At 36.3% G+C, this 17,791-nt stretch overlaps 8 protein-coding genes and 1 non-coding gene across 9 annotated transcripts; 3 read left to right on the top strand and 6 right to left on the bottom strand.

Moving 5' to 3' along the window:
- Positions 1-24: 24 nt before the first annotated feature.
- PHYBLDRAFT_167962 (hypothetical protein) lies at positions 25-1,816 on the bottom strand (the record flags this gene model as incomplete). The annotated part of the gene is made up of 2 exons (XM_018435764.1): positions 25-272; positions 1,381-1,816. The coding sequence occupies 2 exons, from the start codon at positions 1,814-1,816 to the stop codon at positions 25-27; spliced, it is 684 nt and encodes a 227-aa protein (XP_018292595.1).
- Positions 104-174, bottom strand: PHYBLDRAFT_t119. The gene has a single exon. It is a non-coding gene; the product is annotated as a tRNA-Gly (tRNA).
- Positions 1,817-2,180: 364 nt separating the features above from the next.
- On the bottom strand, positions 2,181-3,875 carry PHYBLDRAFT_67527 (hypothetical protein; the record flags this gene model as incomplete). Its single annotated transcript, XM_018441809.1, has 3 exons — positions 2,181-3,614; positions 3,673-3,712; positions 3,796-3,875. The coding sequence occupies 3 exons, from the start codon at positions 3,873-3,875 to the stop codon at positions 2,181-2,183; spliced, it is 1,554 nt and encodes a 517-aa protein (XP_018292594.1).
- Positions 3,876-4,299: 424 nt separating this feature from the next.
- PHYBLDRAFT_167960 (hypothetical protein) lies at positions 4,300-4,733 on the top strand (the record flags this gene model as incomplete). Its single annotated transcript, XM_018435763.1, has 2 exons — positions 4,300-4,404; positions 4,533-4,733. The coding sequence occupies 2 exons, from the start codon at positions 4,300-4,302 to the stop codon at positions 4,731-4,733; spliced, it is 306 nt and encodes a 101-aa protein (XP_018292593.1).
- Positions 4,734-5,415: 682 nt separating this feature from the next.
- PHYBLDRAFT_67529 (hypothetical protein) lies at positions 5,416-5,727 on the top strand (the record flags this gene model as incomplete). Its single annotated transcript, XM_018441810.1, has 1 exon — positions 5,416-5,727. One exon carries the CDS (start codon positions 5,416-5,418, stop codon positions 5,725-5,727), a length of 312 nt encoding a protein of 103 aa, XP_018292592.1.
- A 32-nt stretch (positions 5,728-5,759) lies between these two features.
- Positions 5,760-7,239, bottom strand: PHYBLDRAFT_144987 (hypothetical protein; the record flags this gene model as incomplete). The annotated part of the gene is made up of 6 exons (XM_018431336.1): positions 5,760-5,794; positions 5,854-5,988; positions 6,115-6,255; positions 6,420-6,737; positions 6,796-7,030; positions 7,180-7,239. The coding sequence occupies 6 exons, from the start codon at positions 7,237-7,239 to the stop codon at positions 5,760-5,762; spliced, it is 924 nt and encodes a 307-aa protein (XP_018292591.1).
- Positions 7,240-8,102: 863 nt separating this feature from the next.
- On the bottom strand, positions 8,103-10,511 carry PHYBLDRAFT_144985 (hypothetical protein; the record flags this gene model as incomplete). Its single annotated transcript, XM_018431335.1, has 8 exons — positions 8,103-8,360; positions 8,432-8,625; positions 8,797-9,168; positions 9,267-9,351; positions 9,470-9,682; positions 9,741-9,875; positions 9,937-10,103; positions 10,313-10,511. The coding sequence occupies 8 exons, from the start codon at positions 10,509-10,511 to the stop codon at positions 8,103-8,105; spliced, it is 1,623 nt and encodes a 540-aa protein (XP_018292590.1).
- Positions 10,512-11,310: 799 nt separating this feature from the next.
- PHYBLDRAFT_67533 (hypothetical protein) lies at positions 11,311-12,276 on the top strand (the record flags this gene model as incomplete). Its single annotated transcript, XM_018441811.1, has 2 exons — positions 11,311-11,700; positions 11,761-12,276. 2 exons carry the CDS (start codon positions 11,311-11,313, stop codon positions 12,274-12,276), a joined length of 906 nt encoding a protein of 301 aa, XP_018292589.1.
- Positions 12,277-12,534: 258 nt separating this feature from the next.
- Positions 12,535-13,110, bottom strand: PHYBLDRAFT_167955 (hypothetical protein; the record flags this gene model as incomplete). Its single annotated transcript, XM_018435762.1, has 3 exons — positions 12,535-12,677; positions 12,745-12,976; positions 13,054-13,110. The coding sequence occupies 3 exons, from the start codon at positions 13,108-13,110 to the stop codon at positions 12,535-12,537; spliced, it is 432 nt and encodes a 143-aa protein (XP_018292588.1).
- Positions 13,111-17,791: the final 4,681 nt, after the last annotated feature.

Raw genomic sequence — 17,791 nt, 5'->3', positions numbered from 1 at the left:
CTTTGACATACAGAACTGCTGCGGTCAATTATCCCGATTTCTCGGATTCATCAAAATAATGTCTGACAGAACAACCCAGATCAAAAACGATAACTGCAAAAGATGCGCGGACCGGGAATCGAACCCGGGCCCTTCGCGTGGCAGGCGAAGATTATACCACTTAACCATCCGCGCTTTGATGTTTTTTATACAAAATGTAATAATTATAGTCAATGTTAAACAAAATTTCAGTTGTCCGGCAGTGTGGTGACGTTGCAGAATTTTTTGTAATTCTAGAAAAATTATATTCTATTATTATTATTTTTTGATTTTCCAATGGCGGCCTAGGCTGAACAGAAAGCAATTTTTCTATTCGTAGAGCAAAACACCAATAAGTACAACGAAAAAGTATCATCCTGTCAACAATAACTTCATGTAACCGCATATTGTATCTTATTTTCTCACTATATTTAATTGAATAAATCAACTTGGAATTAATATTATTTTTATTATATATTATTACAAACATAATTATTTTATTTTATTTATACTTAATAATAGTAAAGAACAAATTACATTTAATAGATCATTGATTATACAACTTTTATTATATTTTTTTATAAATTTATTTATTTAATTATTCAATAAGTCAATTACAAAACTGTAAATATTACAATACTTGCATTTAATAAACATTGATTTTTCTTCATCTTATTTTCTGACAACAAGTTTCTCTTAATATTTAGCACTGTTAATATTTTATTTATTTGATTATCTAAGTATATTGAGTCAACACTATAAGAAAAAAAGGGCATTTTTTGTAATTGTGACTTCATTTTTGGCTTCTAATAATTAAAAAATCACTAAAAAATCAAAATGAAACAAAAAACTCTCTATTTTTTGAAATAGCCAACAAAAAATAAATTGACTACCTGGAATTAAATCTCAGAAGAGATAAACATTTATTTTGATTATAGATCTTACATTTTTAGCAAGTGTAGCTATTAAAAGTCAGAATTAAAAAGGGAAGAAAATATCTAAACTTTTTGCAGAGAACAAAATATATTAAAATTTGAAATAATATGCAAAAGTTAAGACAATTTGAAAAAAAATATATTACAAAAAAACCCAAATTATATGTCTCTGTATTGACCAAGATTTAGTTTTTGTCTACAGTTTAGCTCCAGCCAGACAATATATTTTGTTGTTGTATTGCTTGTTACATCTGAAACTACTAGACCAACCAACTTCTTGACATCTACCAGATGGACTATCTTTGGTTTCATTTGTTCATTTTTTGCCACCAGCACACTATTATATTCTTCAACAGAATAAATCTGCACTAAGGCAAGTGGCCATCTTTTTCCAGCATTCTCATGCTCAAAAAAAGAACAATCTTACCAAAAAAATCTTTTATGATAGGAATATACGTCTGATGTACATTATGAAACAGGTCAACCTGGACCTGTAGACAAATGTGATGAGCCTCTTTTAATAGGGTTTGGGCAAATGAAGAGTCAATCACACAGCTATTAACAAAAATCTTGCAGCTTGTTATTATGATCAGTTCAATCCTGCTACATTCAACCCCCTTTGATTTGTAGAAAGCTTGAATCAGAATCAGAAGGTAAGAGATGCCTTTAAAATTTTCATCAATCAATCTACATCTCAAAGGCTCCCAGAACTCAATATCTGATTTGGCACTAACACACTCACCTCCCTCTGTCAATGGCCAACCAGCCGAAGAGTCATCATAAGAGAGCAACTGGGACTTTGGCTGTTCTGTGTTTTGTTTTGCCAAGCTTCCAATTTGCCTTGTCTGTGCCAAGCCAAACATTATATTGCTAGCATTGGTTCCTATTGCCAACTTACTCTTTATTGCTTTAGAGTATTCCCCAATATCTCTCTCTACAGATCTTTTACTATATCCTTATGGAGGCCCATACTCTATTATCATTGCTGGATAATATTGGAGGAGGTGTTAGTTGATGGTAAAGATAGTAATATCTATGTATCCATTGGCAAACAAGACTGCCAGATAAGTGTTCCAAGCAATGATGTTTCTAAAAAAAAAGAGAAGCTAAGTTAGTATATGTGATAAAGTAACTATACCAGCTACTATTAAAGCTTACTTTTAAATTGAGGTTTGCTCCTCTGCTGATAACTCCCAGCTCATGAGTAGGCTGCATGCCTTAACTAAGCTAAGCAGTGCATTCCGGGTAACTTGGTTGTAAACATGATCTGGTGGGAACAATGAACAAGAAAAAATTGGCCCAGTATACAGCCCTAAAGTATCCAGACCTTGTTGACACATTGATCCATACACCATGAAATAAAGTGGGAACTGTGCTTCTTGTCATTGCTATGGCAGCACCAATTTCCCTTTGCGTAGCAAGACAAAGAACCAGAGAATTCTTCTCTCCATATTTATCACAAACGAGTTCCCAGACCTGCTTTGCAATACCATGACATAAGCCATGCATCTCAGCCAATGCAAAAAACAGTGGACCAGAAAAGAAAGAGAGTTTGGCAAGAGACGATTGTCTATTTAACTTAATTCTGTCAGACGGACTTGTCTCATTGTAGTTTTGGAAACTTTCCTTTGTGCAGATAGTAGTTGCAAGGAAGGTTTGGAAGTACTGGCCACGCCCAGGTGTCTCCCCAACAACGTTACAAATTCTGCAACCAGACTTACTCATGTGTCCAACATGGCAGGCCAACTTTGCTAAGGCTGGGATGTTACTCATGATCATCAAGACGTGTACCTTTGCTTGGATTGTCTTGATTAGTATCTTAATTACCATTTCTGCTTGCTGCAACACGAAAAGGTTATCAATTGTTGGCTTCATATATGACCAGAAGTTAGCAGGTGCGCCTAGCTCAGAGATCATTGCAATCTGAATTATATGACTGCGTTCATAATGGATCATTGGCAAAAGGTTCAAGATTGTAGTGTGAACAATTGTCACAGAACCAGGGATGTTGTGAGATGCAAAACCATCAACTGATAATGAGATTGCTATGTCATTCTCCGCAGAAAAAAGATGCTTCATCCGCTGATATGCCTGCCCATCAAAGACATTAGACACAGTACCATATTGGCTTGGTCGGTGGAGGTGATAGTATTGCATTTCTGCTTTTGTGATTTTGTTTATCAGAGCAAAACAAAGCTGACTATCCAAAAGTAATTGTACCATTGTCATAACTGGAACCAGTTTGTTGGCATGGCCTTGATCGTCACTGTCCTCTTTGTATCTGGGCTCACTGCAGTTAGAACATGCAGTGATGTTTGCCTCATTGAACAGCATGTATCCCTTATGACAAATGTCATACTTCTTTTTCTTGATGCTTAAGAAAAGCTTCAAGAGTTCACTGGCATAGTATGGTGTTGATGCTTTGTAAGTGAGATCAACAGATCTTTCCAATATCCTGTTGAAATGGGTGGTGATCTTCTCATGAGCATCACGGAAAATGTTGAATTTCTTGATGATTTTGATGAACTCCAAATTCATCAATTCATCATTGCTAGGAATAGGCGCAGAATTAGAAAAATAGAAAACCAAAAGAGAGATACCACTTCCATTGTCATCCACAAGAGCAGGTTTATCAATGTTGTTTTCATATTTAATATTGTACTTTAATAATACAAAAACAAATTAGTATGATACATTTGTATATGTATATATATCTTACTGTGAGATCATCAAGATCAGTGTTATTGTTACCACTAGTGCTTTCAACGTTAATTGTGTTTGAAGCATTAATATTGTTAATATATAGTTTGTTTTTTTTATCATTTGTTTTTCTCAAACTCACTTAATTATCAAGCTAGGGATTGCAACTGAAGCAGACTGGCTAGATACCAAAAAATGAAGTGGTTTCAGGTACTTCTTCATTGTTTATATTTTCCAGTTGATTTTTCAGGCATAGATTTTGGCACAACTTAGTCTTTTGTCTACTATAACAAGGTTTTTTGCAAGAACAGCATTTATAAGAGAGGTTTTTTTTAATTGATGACATTTTTAAATAGCTAAATTGAATAACTTTGGTAAGAGTGAAGATAATTGTTTTCTCAATATGCGTCTTTAAACTTAATCTATTGAAGGCAACAATGATATAGACAATTCGAATTCCTTCAAGAGACTCAAAAGATGTAATAACACGTGGTATATAGTTATTGCAGCTATTATAATAATAACAATAAATCCTGTTAAACCAATAGATTTTACGAAATAAATCTGATAGTAATCAGAAGAAAAATTTCTTTCTCTTTTTTCCTTTTTTTCATTACAAACTCATATTTCTAATTTTTTTAACATCATGAACAATACTGATTATACAGTTATCCAAGTACTTCAGAGTATGCAAGAAACACTTCTTGCTTTGCAAAAAAGACAAGAAGCACTCCAAAAGAAACAAGTATTGGTCAGATTTGAGATTGCCAATATTTGTAAAGACATGAATGGCTGAGAAAGCCCAGAACTAACAATGGTTCATAATGTAAGAAATAATAAAACGAAGTAAAGTATACAACCTAATATAAAATCACACAGAATCTCGGTAGGGCAATTCCAAGACCTGTACCAAATATCAAAGATATACCACTGGTACACATCTACAGAATGGTGAGCTGTGATCTTGGAGTTGAACTAGATAAGAAAAACAAGGCAATTCTCAATATTTGTACACATCTTGTCTGCAATGAACTGGCCTCCATTCCTTCTGTGCAAGCCCTAGGACCAAATCCAAACTGAAGTGCAATATCTCAAGAAGACAAGAACTCGGCATGCACTAGATACGTGTGTCTACTCAGAAACAATGGTATAGACTTTACCAGATGCCACAAGAACTGGGCGCCTGTTGCAAAAATCAGCCAATTATGGAAAAACCATAAGAAGCAACAATAGATTGTAAGTCTGTGTCTGGTAGGTACTATAGCATAGTATATCAATTATCAATAAAATATGTAGTGAATAAAATGATATCTAGCCAGTATAATTTATATGTAATAATTTTTTTGTTATGACAACCAATAAAACATTTTTATAAGATTTACTTCTATTACAACAACCAATGAAACCTTTTTTATAAGATTTACTTCTGTTACAACAACCAATAAAATACTCTTTTATAAGAATCTTCATTGAAAAATATGTTTTTGAACCAATTAAAATGATTAATAATCTAAGCTCTATAAAAATAAAACCCAAGTAAGTGGATATTATTTGCAAAGTGGCCAATGATTTTAGATATAAGATTAAGCTGAAAATTATAATACCCAATAAAAGTGAATTTTAAATCAAAGCTTTCTTTTTTTTGTATTTATTGGTACTACCAACGCACACAGTGCGCGGCCTTTTAAAATAAAATTGGAGGAAGATAGTTACAGAAGGAAAAATAAAGAGATAAATATGCTAGCTAAGGGAAGGTGAGGACATGGGATTTATATACGGCAGTCACTGCCTTAGCTGCAACTACATTGGGGAGGAAGGGGGAGTTGTCAAAGACAAATGCCCAGTGCACACACCAGATGATGTAAACCATGATAGAGGCAATCGCAATCTGAAGAGAGGAGGATACGGAGGGAGAAAACCAAGTATGAGTGAGAAGCCAGGCAACATCAGAAATGAACCAGGATGGACACATTTGCCACAGCACCAATGTCCACACAGAAAACTTGCAGGGGCAGGAGAAGATGAAATGTTGGAGCATCCACCACAGAGAGACAGAGGGGACAGTTCAGACTAGAAAGGAAAGAGGAGGTGCAGTTGAATACGAACTCAGTGGTAGTGACCCTTTGCCAGAGGGTTTTCCACTATAGAGAACGTGTGCTGTGTGGCATGGACTACCTCCAGAACAATTTCCAGGAAATACCAGCGTGAAGAAGAGAGGAAGGAGACGTGAGGAGGTGATGTTGAAGGGAACCAGTCAAAGTGTTGTAGAGAGGGCGACTATCGATTTGAATTAGGGAAACAAGGGAGAAAAGGCCATCCACTGGTTGAGGTGAGTCTGGCAAAGAGGGGAGGGGTAAGGAAATAAACCATGACCACAGAACGATTTTGGCATTATCAAGATGGCAAAAGAAGGCAATAATGCAGTTGCGGGCATGTCATATGTCATGGGGAGGTATCTGACAGAGGCCACCTTGGGAGTCTATCCTGAAGGCGTGGTGGACATAGATGCCTTTGAGATTCCAGCGAGGTATTGAAAAAGGTGGGAGAAATGTCCAGATGGCATACAGCCGAAGAGTGAGAGCAGTGGCAGGAGAGAAGCGGGCTGAGAGAGGAATGGTCAGGGGAAGAAGATGTTTACTAGCGCATAAGAGTGGTTGTAGAGGGAGAGGAAATATAGAGAAGTGAGAAGGGTACAGAAGTGTGATTGTGGGGGAAGGGGATGAAAAGTGAAGTTGAAGAAGGAATATGAGATAGGAAAAAATGTACTGAGCCCAAGCATGTGAATCCCAAAGTATGGGCAAGATCCAGCAAAGTTGTAGGGCCTTTTGTTGGCTCTCAGGGTCCAGGATTCCCAAACTACCCTTGCGTCATGGCTGACAGAGAAGATCCCACGCAGGGCTACCAAACCCAAGGGAAAGGTAGGTGCGGATGGAATTGCAGATGGTGGTAAAGAAGGAAGGCAGTGCACACATAACGTACAGAACGTACCAGATGGTGCTGAGGAAGAGGGAGTTAATGACCAGACTCTTACCACAGACAGACAGGCAACATTGTGCGAGGACAAGACAGTGATGGTCGAGCTTGCTAAGGAGGGTGGAACAGAAGGAGTCAAGTTGGCAGGGATGAGAGGAAAGAGAAAAACCTAGGGAGCAGATTGCATTGGCAGAGTTGTGGTTGTAGAGGTTGGTGATATCAGCCGAGGACAGGACAGGACCCCAATCGGGTGTAAAATGCCCAGAGAGAGAAACAGCAATGGTCTTGCCAAGATTCACGCAAGCATTAGAGGCCTTACTGTACACAGAGAGCAGGGAAAGCAGAGGCGCAAGTTTGGAAGGGGAAGAGAGAAATATAGGCAAATCATCAGCATAAGCCAACAACTTGAGAGATTTGGGTGAAAGAATTGGATGAGGAAAGGAAATGTGAGAGGGGATGTTGAAGAGGAAACCCAAAATAAGGGGTGAGTGGAGGATAGATCGAAGTAACGGCTCAAAGGCCAAATTGAAGAGAAGGGGGGATAGGGGGTCACCTTGTCACAGTCTGCGGCCTTGGGAGAACGAAGTTGAGACAAAGCCGTTGATGTTGACATGGATCTGAGTGGAGAAGAAGAGAGATAGGACTGAATCAATGAAAGTTACAGGGAAGTGAAAGTTGGAGAGGACCAGATGGATATAGGACAGGTGGACTCAGTCATATGCTTTCTCTTGATCTAAAAGCAGAGTCACACCTGCATGCTTTGCCAATTGAACATGATGCATGACAAGGTGGGTGAGAAGGCCATTGTCAGCAATAAACCAGTTAGATATAAAGCTGGATTGGAAAGAAGTGATAAGAGGCGCAATACAAGAACAGAGCCTAGCAGTAAGGAGCTTGATGAAGATTTTGGCATCGCAATTTTTGAGCAAAATTGGGCGCCAGTTCTTGAGAATAGAAGTGTTGCCGGCCTTGGGGAGGAGCACCAGCACTGTGTTCAACCAGGAAGACGGAAATACACCATGAAGGGCGTCTTGGTAAACTGCCACAGTCAACTTTCGCACATAAGAGTGGAGGAGCAACCGTTTCCACAGGGGATAAGGAAGGCCATCCAAACCAGGGCTGGAGTAGCTGGGCATGAGGTTCAATACGGACTCGAGTTCAGAAGCAGTGATGGGGCAGATGAGAGAGGCGGATCTGGACAAAGAGAGGCGGATCTGGACAAAGAGAGGCGGATCTGGACAAAGAGAGGCGGTCAGATGAGGGTAAGCACTGCATGAGGTTGTGAGCAGCATCAAGGTCAATGGGCTCAGTGGAGTACAGTGTCTCATAGAATTGGCGTGTGTGTGCGAGCAAGGAAGAGGTGGAAGTGAAAACTTTCCCAGATGCAGGGTCATGGAGAGAGGTAATGGAGTATGCAATTGTACAAGATTGGATAACTCTGTAGAAATATGAATTAGACTGCTCACCAGATTCTGTCTATCGCACGCTGGCTCGTTGTGCCAAATTGGCTGTCTTGGATTCCTGGAGTTGGGTGATTCTGGCTTCAGTTTTGGTTAAACCAGGGAGCAAAGGATTGCAGAGTAGGCGTTGCCATTCACTGCACAAGGAATGCTCAACTGTCTTGCACCAGCAGACGAATTGTTTGGCATATGCCATCATGAAGTTCTTGATTACCTGTTTGAGCATATCCCATTGAGAGGCAGCGGATTCCGTGGCATCCAGGTAATCAACAGCCTTGTCAAAAGTCGGTAAAGTTGGGAGGTAAATTCGTCATGTTCAAGGAAGGTGGTATTGAATTGCCATACCCCTCGTCCTGAAGGACGCTGTAGTGTGAGTGATATGGTCAAGAGGCTATGGTCGGTCCATGTCAGGTTAAGGAAAATGATTTCAGGTGAAGTGGTGGTCAGGGCTGGAGAGCGAAAAATAAAATCAATGTATGTGTATTGATGGCCATTGTAGAAGGTGGGGAGTAGCAATGCATTGGGAGCTGTGATGGCGTCTATGAGATTCTGCTGGATATAGTGGCGTCAGGTTGCAGGGTGTGTGTGATGTTGGTGAAAGTTATAGTTGAAGTCGCCCAGGAGGAACATAGGGTGGTCAAAAGTTCTCAAGGAAAGAGTGTTGGCAAGTGCGGTATAGAAGGGATATTGCTGTGTGGTGGGACTAGGACCATACATGATGACTAGGATGAAGGGATCAATGCAATTATAAGAATGTGAGACAAGAACTGATAGGACTCGTTCATCATTCAAGACAGAAAGCAAGGTGAGTAGCAAAAGCAGATTGAAAGAGACCAGGCCACAATGTTTCGTCCAAAGACTAGACTGGGTCTGGAAAAGAATATTGAGGGATTGTTTGTGTTCAGGGAAAGTATGAGTCTCTTGGAGGGCGAGAAGAGAGAGGGGAGGGCAAAGAGAGCGAAGATAACAACAAAGAAGAGATTTGGGGGAAGAAGGAGTAGAAAGGGTACTTACAAGACCTCTAATGTTGAGGGTCCCAATATGAATAGATCCCTCATTCATTGAGATGATGTGTTGCTGTGCTTGGTATTAACGGCTTTGGATGGGGCAATAGGAGCATTCATATATACAAAGGTGTCGTTGGTAACCATAATTTCTCAACTGGCATACGAGTACTTACTGGAGTTGGTGGAGGTACCAGTTGGATCACCCATAATGACATCAATGTCCCCAGAAACGATCTTGGTCTTGATCCATGAGTCCTTCTGTACACGAGACATGCCTTGGTAGCGTCACAAATAGTGACGAGAGACTTAACCAAGTCAGTAATAGAGAGAGAGGGGGGGGGGTGGAGGCATCAAGAATCTTGGTATCTTCCTCTACAATCGTGGTGGCGGTCAAGGCAGTGGTGCTGTTGGCAGCAGAGGCGTCAGGTGTCTCAACATCAGGTATCATGGCGTCATCCTTGATATTGGCACCAGTGACAGGAGTAGCTGGTGGCTGTGGTAGGGTAGTGTTGTCTTCAGCACTAAGGTTGGCCTCCTGGCCTTCATTGGCATCATCTTTCTTTGCAGCAGCATGAGCTTTGGCAGCAGCCTTTTCACAAGCAGCATGGGCAGGGTGGTTGGGCAGAGTGTTTCGTTTGCCAGATGACCAGTTTTGCAACAGCAACAACAATGGGGAGGGCAAATGGAGCAGGACGAGATTCAGTAGCCTTCCATGCAACAGTAGCAGCACTGGGAGGGCATGACCTTGGAACGAATGTCCATGGGAGAATCGAACGATCTGCCTAGATGGATTTGAGGTTTAAGAGAATGAGGGTTGGGAATAGCAGATATATCCAAAAAAACTGCGGCCTCATCACAGAATTGGCCATGATGGTCAGTGTAGGCATGGATGTAGATGACCTTGCCATACAGTGTCATGGCAGCCTTGAGAGGCTTGCGCAGATTGGTAGCTTCGCAAGCTGGGATGTTGTAAAGGTTGATCTTTACAACATTGACATCTGAGGAGAAGTCTGAAGATGACACAATTCAAGAGCCATTGACGTCAAGACCCATGGTAGTCGCTTTACATCAGATTTCAGGATCCCAGAAGAGAACCTCAACCAAAAGATCATGTGTCTTAGTATGGCGAGATATATAAGAGGAGGCTACACCAAAAGTCTGGATGAGGATCTCGCAAAAGTCCTCACTAGTGGCAATCTTGGCAATGTTGAACATACACTGGTGGGGTGAATTGTGCATGCCCTGGCTGCAGCAACGGCATCCTGGCTCAGGAGAGCTTCACAACCCAGAGAGGTAAAGAGGTAGAGGGTCTTGTTAGGTTTAGCGATTTGTTGTGGTGCTCTAATGCTGGATGGGTGCACGCCATGCCATGTACCTGAGTGATTGTCATCTTTGGACAATGGGTCAGGGGTTGACATAATGGGCTATAGTATATTTGTATTATAAACTAAAAATGAGAATTTTTTAGTAGAATAAGGGGGCTGTAAACCAAAGCTTTCATATATAAGTACCAATAAAAAGTCAAGTATAAGTTCCAAAAATGTCTATTGGTAAATGAATAAAACCTCAAATCTGTTAAAGGGCAGAGTTATGCAGTAATTCATAACAGATAGGAGGGAAAAAGTGGGTAAGTTCATTTCACCCTCCTGGGCAGCCCCCTGGGCGGCCCCCTGGGCGGCTCCCCAGGGAACCCCTGGAGGCTCCTCTTTTTTTCCTGTAGTGCAAGTCTATCAAAATTGATCAATAGTACTGTTTTTCTCTTATTTTTTTCTCTTATTGATTTTATTATATTTAATTCTACATTCTCTTTTGAGTTTGTCTTTTCTCTCTTGTAGAAAAGAGAGGTTATTTCACATCTACAAACCTATATAAACCTCAAAAACAGTGATAATATATCACCTATTAACATTTACTATAAATACAAGCACCACACGCGGCACTATGTAAAAGTAAAGTAGTCTGACTTGTCATGTTTCTAAAATATTGAGCAAAAATTTGTACTAATTTTTTTCACTATAAAAAACAAACTCAGTATTCAATATAGTGATCTTGGTGGAACTTTTTTTCATCACTATTACTAAATCAAAAAATAGTGATAATTAGCAGGGAATAGACAAAAAAACTCAAAAAAATATCACTGAATTGTAATTATCACTAAATCATGATTATCACTAAATCAAACATCACTAAATCGAGCTTTGACTGTATTAATACAATATGATGAATAATAACAGACTTGCTACTGCTACTGTCACTATCACTTCCACTCCCACTCCTGCTACTAGCAAGACCACTTGCCAGACCACTGACTCCAAAGTATATGGCGTTAGATCAGACAAAAGAGATATAGCTCTTGTCAAATGTCTCATTGTCAAGTATCCAGAGCATCTTCCTTGTGGTGAGGTCATCTCTGACTGGGATGAGATTCAAGACCTTGTTAATGCGGCTGATAAAGATCTGAAGAGCATTTCTATGCCTACAGTAAGAAGAAGATATACCCAGTTTGTTGGAAATTATCAAGCTAGACAGAGACAAGAAAGAAGAATAACAGGAGCATACGAGAAGTTCTCAGTTCTTGAGCAGCTTCTTACGGACCTCATGGAAGTTGTAAGTTAATAAAATATAATTTGGGAATATTACTCTAATTAAGATTATTTTCTATCAAAGGAAGACAAGTTTGAATTTGCGGAGGCTGAGAAAGAAAAGAAAAAGGAGTTGGAGACGTCTAGAAGACTGCAAAAAGAAAGTGTAGTAAAAGACAGAGCCACAATGTTCAGAATAATTGTCACTGACATCAATTCAGCAAGAAAGAGACAGAAGACCACCAATACTGCTTCCACTCATGTTGCTTCTGGTTCCTCTCTATTTGCCAGTCTTGTCCCTCCTTCTCATGTTGCTCTTATAACATCCATTTCTAGACATGCAGTAGCAATGCCTCCAATTGCTATGGATTGCGTAGAAAGGATTGTTTATATCTTTAATAAAGGACCGTCCATTCTCTTGGAGAAAGTTGAGGATGACAAAGTGCTTGGTGCCATAAACAGGTTAGAGATCAAGGTTGACAATAAGATCACAGTGATATACGATGAGATTCAAACAGTTAATAAGCAAATTGAGACAATGGAGAAGAACTTGACAAAGAAAATAGACATGCAATCGCAGCTCATCCAAGCTCTTCTGTGACAACTATCTCAATAGGCTTTCAATAACTTATTAATTATAAAATAATAATAAATATAATAAAAAGCTGCCTTCTTTCTTAAACTATATACCATTTGTTTATGAAGCAATAATTAGCATAAAAGTTTTATTGTCTTAAAAGACCTGCGATGTATTGTTCTGGTGTTAGAGAACTAATACCAAACTTGGCACTGGTTTGATTCCCCCTATTATAACATATATGAATGTTTTTTAAGAATGTTCCAATGATATAATAGAGGTCTATGGAGCATTGACAATTCTTTGCGTTTGTAAATACTTCAAAAACACAAAGAAGCTTCTGACATCAGCAAAATCCTGCTCCACAGAGATCTTCACTCTAAACATCTTGGTGTTGAACACAGTATTGTCTTCGGATACATTTGCTGAAAGAAAAAGATTAAAACGTTGGTGAGTATTATTTGTAAAAGCAGATAATAATGTGTTGCTTACTTATTCTAAATGGCCTTGCTATCAGTGCTGAATTAGAATAAACTGAATTGCCATACAAGTAATAGCAAGGCCCACCAACAGGAGTGAAATCAAATGCACTAAACAGACATCTCTTCGTGTCTGCCAGTCTGTACATATGTATGTCATGGTAATTTCCAGTCTCAGGGCCAATGATGGAAGATATAATTCTATCAGGAGTTACAATGGCTTGATATTTTAGCCTGTGGCCTCTCTATAGATTCGCATTGCATTGAGTTAAAGTAACAGAAGAAAACAACTATTACTGTAATTATTTACTTATGCAATGACCATTGTAAACAGCCTCCTGGTTCTCTCATAGTCTGCCAATTCGATTGAATATACCATCAATGAATCCGATGCAGCTTTTAACTGGAGCACTTTTTTTCATTTATTATTATTAAGCTTGTTAGCATACTGTGCCTTTAAATATATCTTATCAGTTCATCTGATAGCATCACTGAAGCGAACCAGATTTTCCTTGCAGAATTGACAGGTGTCTAATTCTAAAGCAGTATGAAATTTTTGGTATATGATTTCCATCATACAATTGAAAATTATGCTTAATGTTGCAACTGCCTTTTCAAAAAGAAAGGACAGATCTTCCAAGCAAGCAGGAAAGGATAATCGTTGAAGTAAAATGACAAGTACACTGTAAGAAATGGCAAATATTAAACTACCGACCTGGCAAAAATCGTTAAAAAAGTGCCACCTGGCAACATTCTTCTGAGCCAATAGAGCTTCAGTATATAGTAATTAGTTTCACCTATTTAAGCGAATCAGATGTGTAGAATAACGAGGTTCAGGTCTTATTTTAACCAATAACGTTGGTAGATAGCTTTTTATTGTTATAATAGTTTTAATGTATATCTAGGGATCAGTATCCTTATTAGGAGGTTACAAACACTCAAATTTATTAAAAAAAATTCATTTTTATTTATTTTTCACATTGAAAATATTGGGGCTAACGAGGTACAATATGTATACAAGTACTTCTATAACTTGTAGCAGTATTTCTAACTAATTAAAAGACACTTTGTATAAAGCAAGCTGAAAAACTATAACAATAACTGAAAGATGTTTAACCTATACATAAATAAAAAGAAGAAAGAAAGAAAAAAATTAGTATTTGCATTCTGAAAGAATTTATTTCAAATAGCATACAATTGGTATTACATGAGCATAAAATAATACAAACCTTTATATTTGACAATTTCTACACTTTACTCATACTTTCATTTTGGGCATTTATATCTTTAATAGTTTAGAAGATTCGAGCCTAATTATGATCAAAATGAAGTTTGATTAGTAATTTACCATTAAAATCTATTAACATTGATATATTTACCCCAATATTCATATATACATAGTAGCATTATTCTATAACAATATTATTTAGTATAAGAATTACTAAATGTACCATTGATTTTATGATCTTGATTAAAGAAAAGAAAAAAATGTTAGTGTAGTTAAAAAGCACTTGTTGTTTACTTTTGAAAAGAGAAAAATCTAAGCCTCAGTACAATAACTGAATATCAGTATAAAAACATAATAAATTCTGCAAAGTCGTTTTTTACTACTTGGATTGCATTGATTGCATTGATTTCATTTATGAATGTTTATACGTCACAGCATGCCTTATAAAGGTGCTTTATTTTCTAAAAAAAAAAGGCGGCGTGATATTCAATTATCAATGGTTTTACTGGACCCATAATAAAGATTATAAGTTCTTGACTTCTTAATATAGCTTTAAGAGTCTTCTGTGATAAACTTTTATTTCAATATCAGTATTCATATGCCTAATTAAGCTGCAAACAACCAAAACATTGTAAAGTTTGGAGGAGATTAAAAAAGTTGTCAGGTTTGCCAGATTTTCTTAAAAAACCTGGCATTTTTTTTCTTACAGTGAGTGTCTCAGGAGCAGAAACTGAGAATCTCTCACAGAAACCTTTGCAAAAGTAAACTCTTTTGCCCAGTTCAAGCAGATTGGCTAAAGAGCAAATCTGGCTTTATGCAAAATTATTTCAGTATTTTTTTTTGATGAAATATATTATAGATTAGCAACCTTAGTGCATTTGGACTTTCCAAATATTTTTTTTTCAAATGTTGGATACTATATTGTCTTTGTCACACCAGATCGAATTGATCAAATTATCAAATCTATCTATATATATCATTGGACATATAATATTGCTAAAATTACAAGCAATAATATTAAATAATTTCATTTCCTTCTACTAGTATTTTTTAAAGGCAGTTTAGTACAAAAATTAAAAGAATATAATTGGTTGCAAATTTGAAAAGACACACTTTTAGCAAATAAAATTTGAAAAATAAGGGACCCTGTGGTATTTCAGGTACGAAACAATAAAAAAATAAAATATTTGATAATGGAGACATATAGAAATACTTTGAGACTGTATATAAGTTGTTCTTTATTCATAAATAAAAAGTGTCCCTTTTTATAAGAAAACACAATCTGCTGTTGTCATTACGTCTTAGTTTCTTAAGGCTTTCTTCCTTTACTATATTTGGTTATTAGAGTGTATTTACTGCTTAACTAGTGTCGGTGTTACAATTATGACATCAAGTCATAAATCGTACTTCTTTAGCTCTTAGCTATTCTTTTCTCTTTTATACTAGAGCTTTAGGACTTCCTACTAAATTAGCTCCATATCGATCTGACACAGTTTACCCGGCAGTATGATATAATTATCTTAACAATCTTTAAGATATTATCTACAGTACTAACTGTAATAATTATTGGGCTGATTACTTAATCGTTTATATATATTTTATACTGACAAGATGATAGCTACTACGCTATCCCAATATGAATATGTTCTTATATGTGATAAATCCAACATCCGAGTGTCTGGATCACCACAAATGTTAATAGATTTTAATGGTAAATTACTAATCAAACTTCATTTTGATCATAATTAGGCTCGAATCTTCTAAACTATTAAAGATATAAATGCCCAAAATGAAAGTATGAGTAAAGTGTAGAAATTGTCAAATATAAAGGTTTGTATTATTTTATGCTCATGCAATACCAATTGTATGCTATTTGAAATAAATTCTTTCAGAATGCAAATACTAATTTTTTTCTTTCTTTCTTCTTTTTATTTATGTATAGGTTAAACATCTTTCAGTTATTGTTATAGTTTTTCAGCTTGCTTTATACAAAGTGTCTTTTGATTAGTTAGAAATACTGCTACAAGTTATAGAAGTACTTGTATACATATTGTACCTCATTAGCCCCAATATTTTCAATGTGAAAAATAAATAAAAATGAATTTTTTTTAATAAATTTGAGTGTTTGTAACCTCCTAATAAGGATACTGATCCCTAGATATACATTAAAACTATTATAACAATAAAAAGCTATCTACCAACGTTATTGGTTAAAATAAGACCTGAATCTCGTTATTCTACACATCTGATTTGCTTAAATAGGTGAAACTGATTATTATATACTGAAGCTCTATTGGCTCAGAAGAATGTTGTCAGGTGGCACTTTTTTAACGATTTTTGCCAGGTCGGTAGTTTAATACCTGCCATTTCTTACAGTGTCACCACAGACCCCTTTTTTCAAATTTCTATATAAAGCAATTTATTTGGTTTTTTCAAAAATGCACTAATGTTGCTATTATACCTGTGTGCTGATAAATCTAAAGAGAATTAAACACTCACTGTCTGGTAGAGCAACTAGTTCAAAGAAATCTTGATATCTCAGAGAAGATACTCTACTGTTGATCTGTTGCTGTTCTTCTCAGACATGTTCCATTTCTTTTCTGAATTCAATATCACTTGTATATAAAGTGACATTTGACATTAAGTAGCCAAATCTGCGAATGAGGGAGGTGTTTGATAGCATTTTTTAATAATTTTTGTAATAAAAAAGTATGTATTTCCCTTACAAATCAATTGGTTGTTTCATAGTATTGACAGATATTATCAATATCAGATATGACTGCTTGTAATATTAGTTAACTTTACATGTCTAATAATATACATAAAATATATCACTAGATTGATTTGATTAAAGTTTGAAATACAGTCAGTGTAGTATCCAACATTTGAAAAAAAAATATTTGAAAATTCCAAATGCATAAGAGCATCTCCAGCAGTATTTAAACTCAAATACTAAATATCTAAATTAGGATTTCCCGCGCTAGTACAAATAAAGCAATTTAGTATGAAGAATATCAAAGTTACTTGAGCAGTTTCTTAACACAGATTCTAAAGAGCTGATGATTTTGGTAAGGTTTTTCCTAAATTCTGAGATTTAAAATCGAAATTTCAAAGTCACAGTATAAAAATGGAAATTTAGTAAATGATAAAATCTAAACAAATTCTGAGAAAATCTACAGAAGTTTAGATTTTGATTCAAAACGTTTAGATCTAAATTCCGGATTTGAGTATTTAGATTTTTGTTTAGAAACTGCTGGAGACGTTTTTTTAGAAAATCTAAACACCAGTTTTCTAATTTGATATTTAGTATTTGGGTTTAAATACTGCTGGAGATGCTCTAAAAATCGCTTTTAGTAAATAAATTTTTATACATATCCTCTAATTAAATTCACACACTTTACTCAATATTAATTCACACATTTGAATTTTATTTTCACACAAATTATAAGGATAATATCACCTAATATTTAAAGAATCTATGAAAAAAGATCAAGAAGTTTAATAGTTAAGACTGATCTGTTCTTCTATAACTTTTTTCTCTCACTCTAATGTTAAAAAACCACTTTTTTCAATATTCTAAAAATAATTTTTATGTGAAAATAAAATCCAAATATGTGAATTTAATTAAAAGAAATGTGTAAAAATTTACTCACCAATGTGTGAATAATTTACTTAAAGTTGGCAAATAATTAGTGAAAATACAGTAGTGGTAGACAGGTCAAAATATTTTATTGTAGAATTTTCTAGACCTTTTGCATTTTAGCATATGAGCTACCCTATGAGAGCTGAAGAATAAATGAAAATAATAAAAGTAACCCCCTAAATATGAGGG

The sequence above is a fragment of the Phycomyces blakesleeanus genome (assembly GCF_001638985.1).
Source record: "Phycomyces blakesleeanus NRRL 1555(-) unplaced genomic scaffold PHYBLscaffold_9, whole genome shotgun sequence".
In the NCBI taxonomy this organism is placed as follows: domain Eukaryota; kingdom Fungi; phylum Mucoromycota; class Mucoromycetes; order Mucorales; family Phycomycetaceae; genus Phycomyces; species Phycomyces blakesleeanus.
The sequence above is the reverse complement of the archived record's forward strand: the minus strand, read 5'-3'. Positions and strand labels throughout refer to the sequence as shown.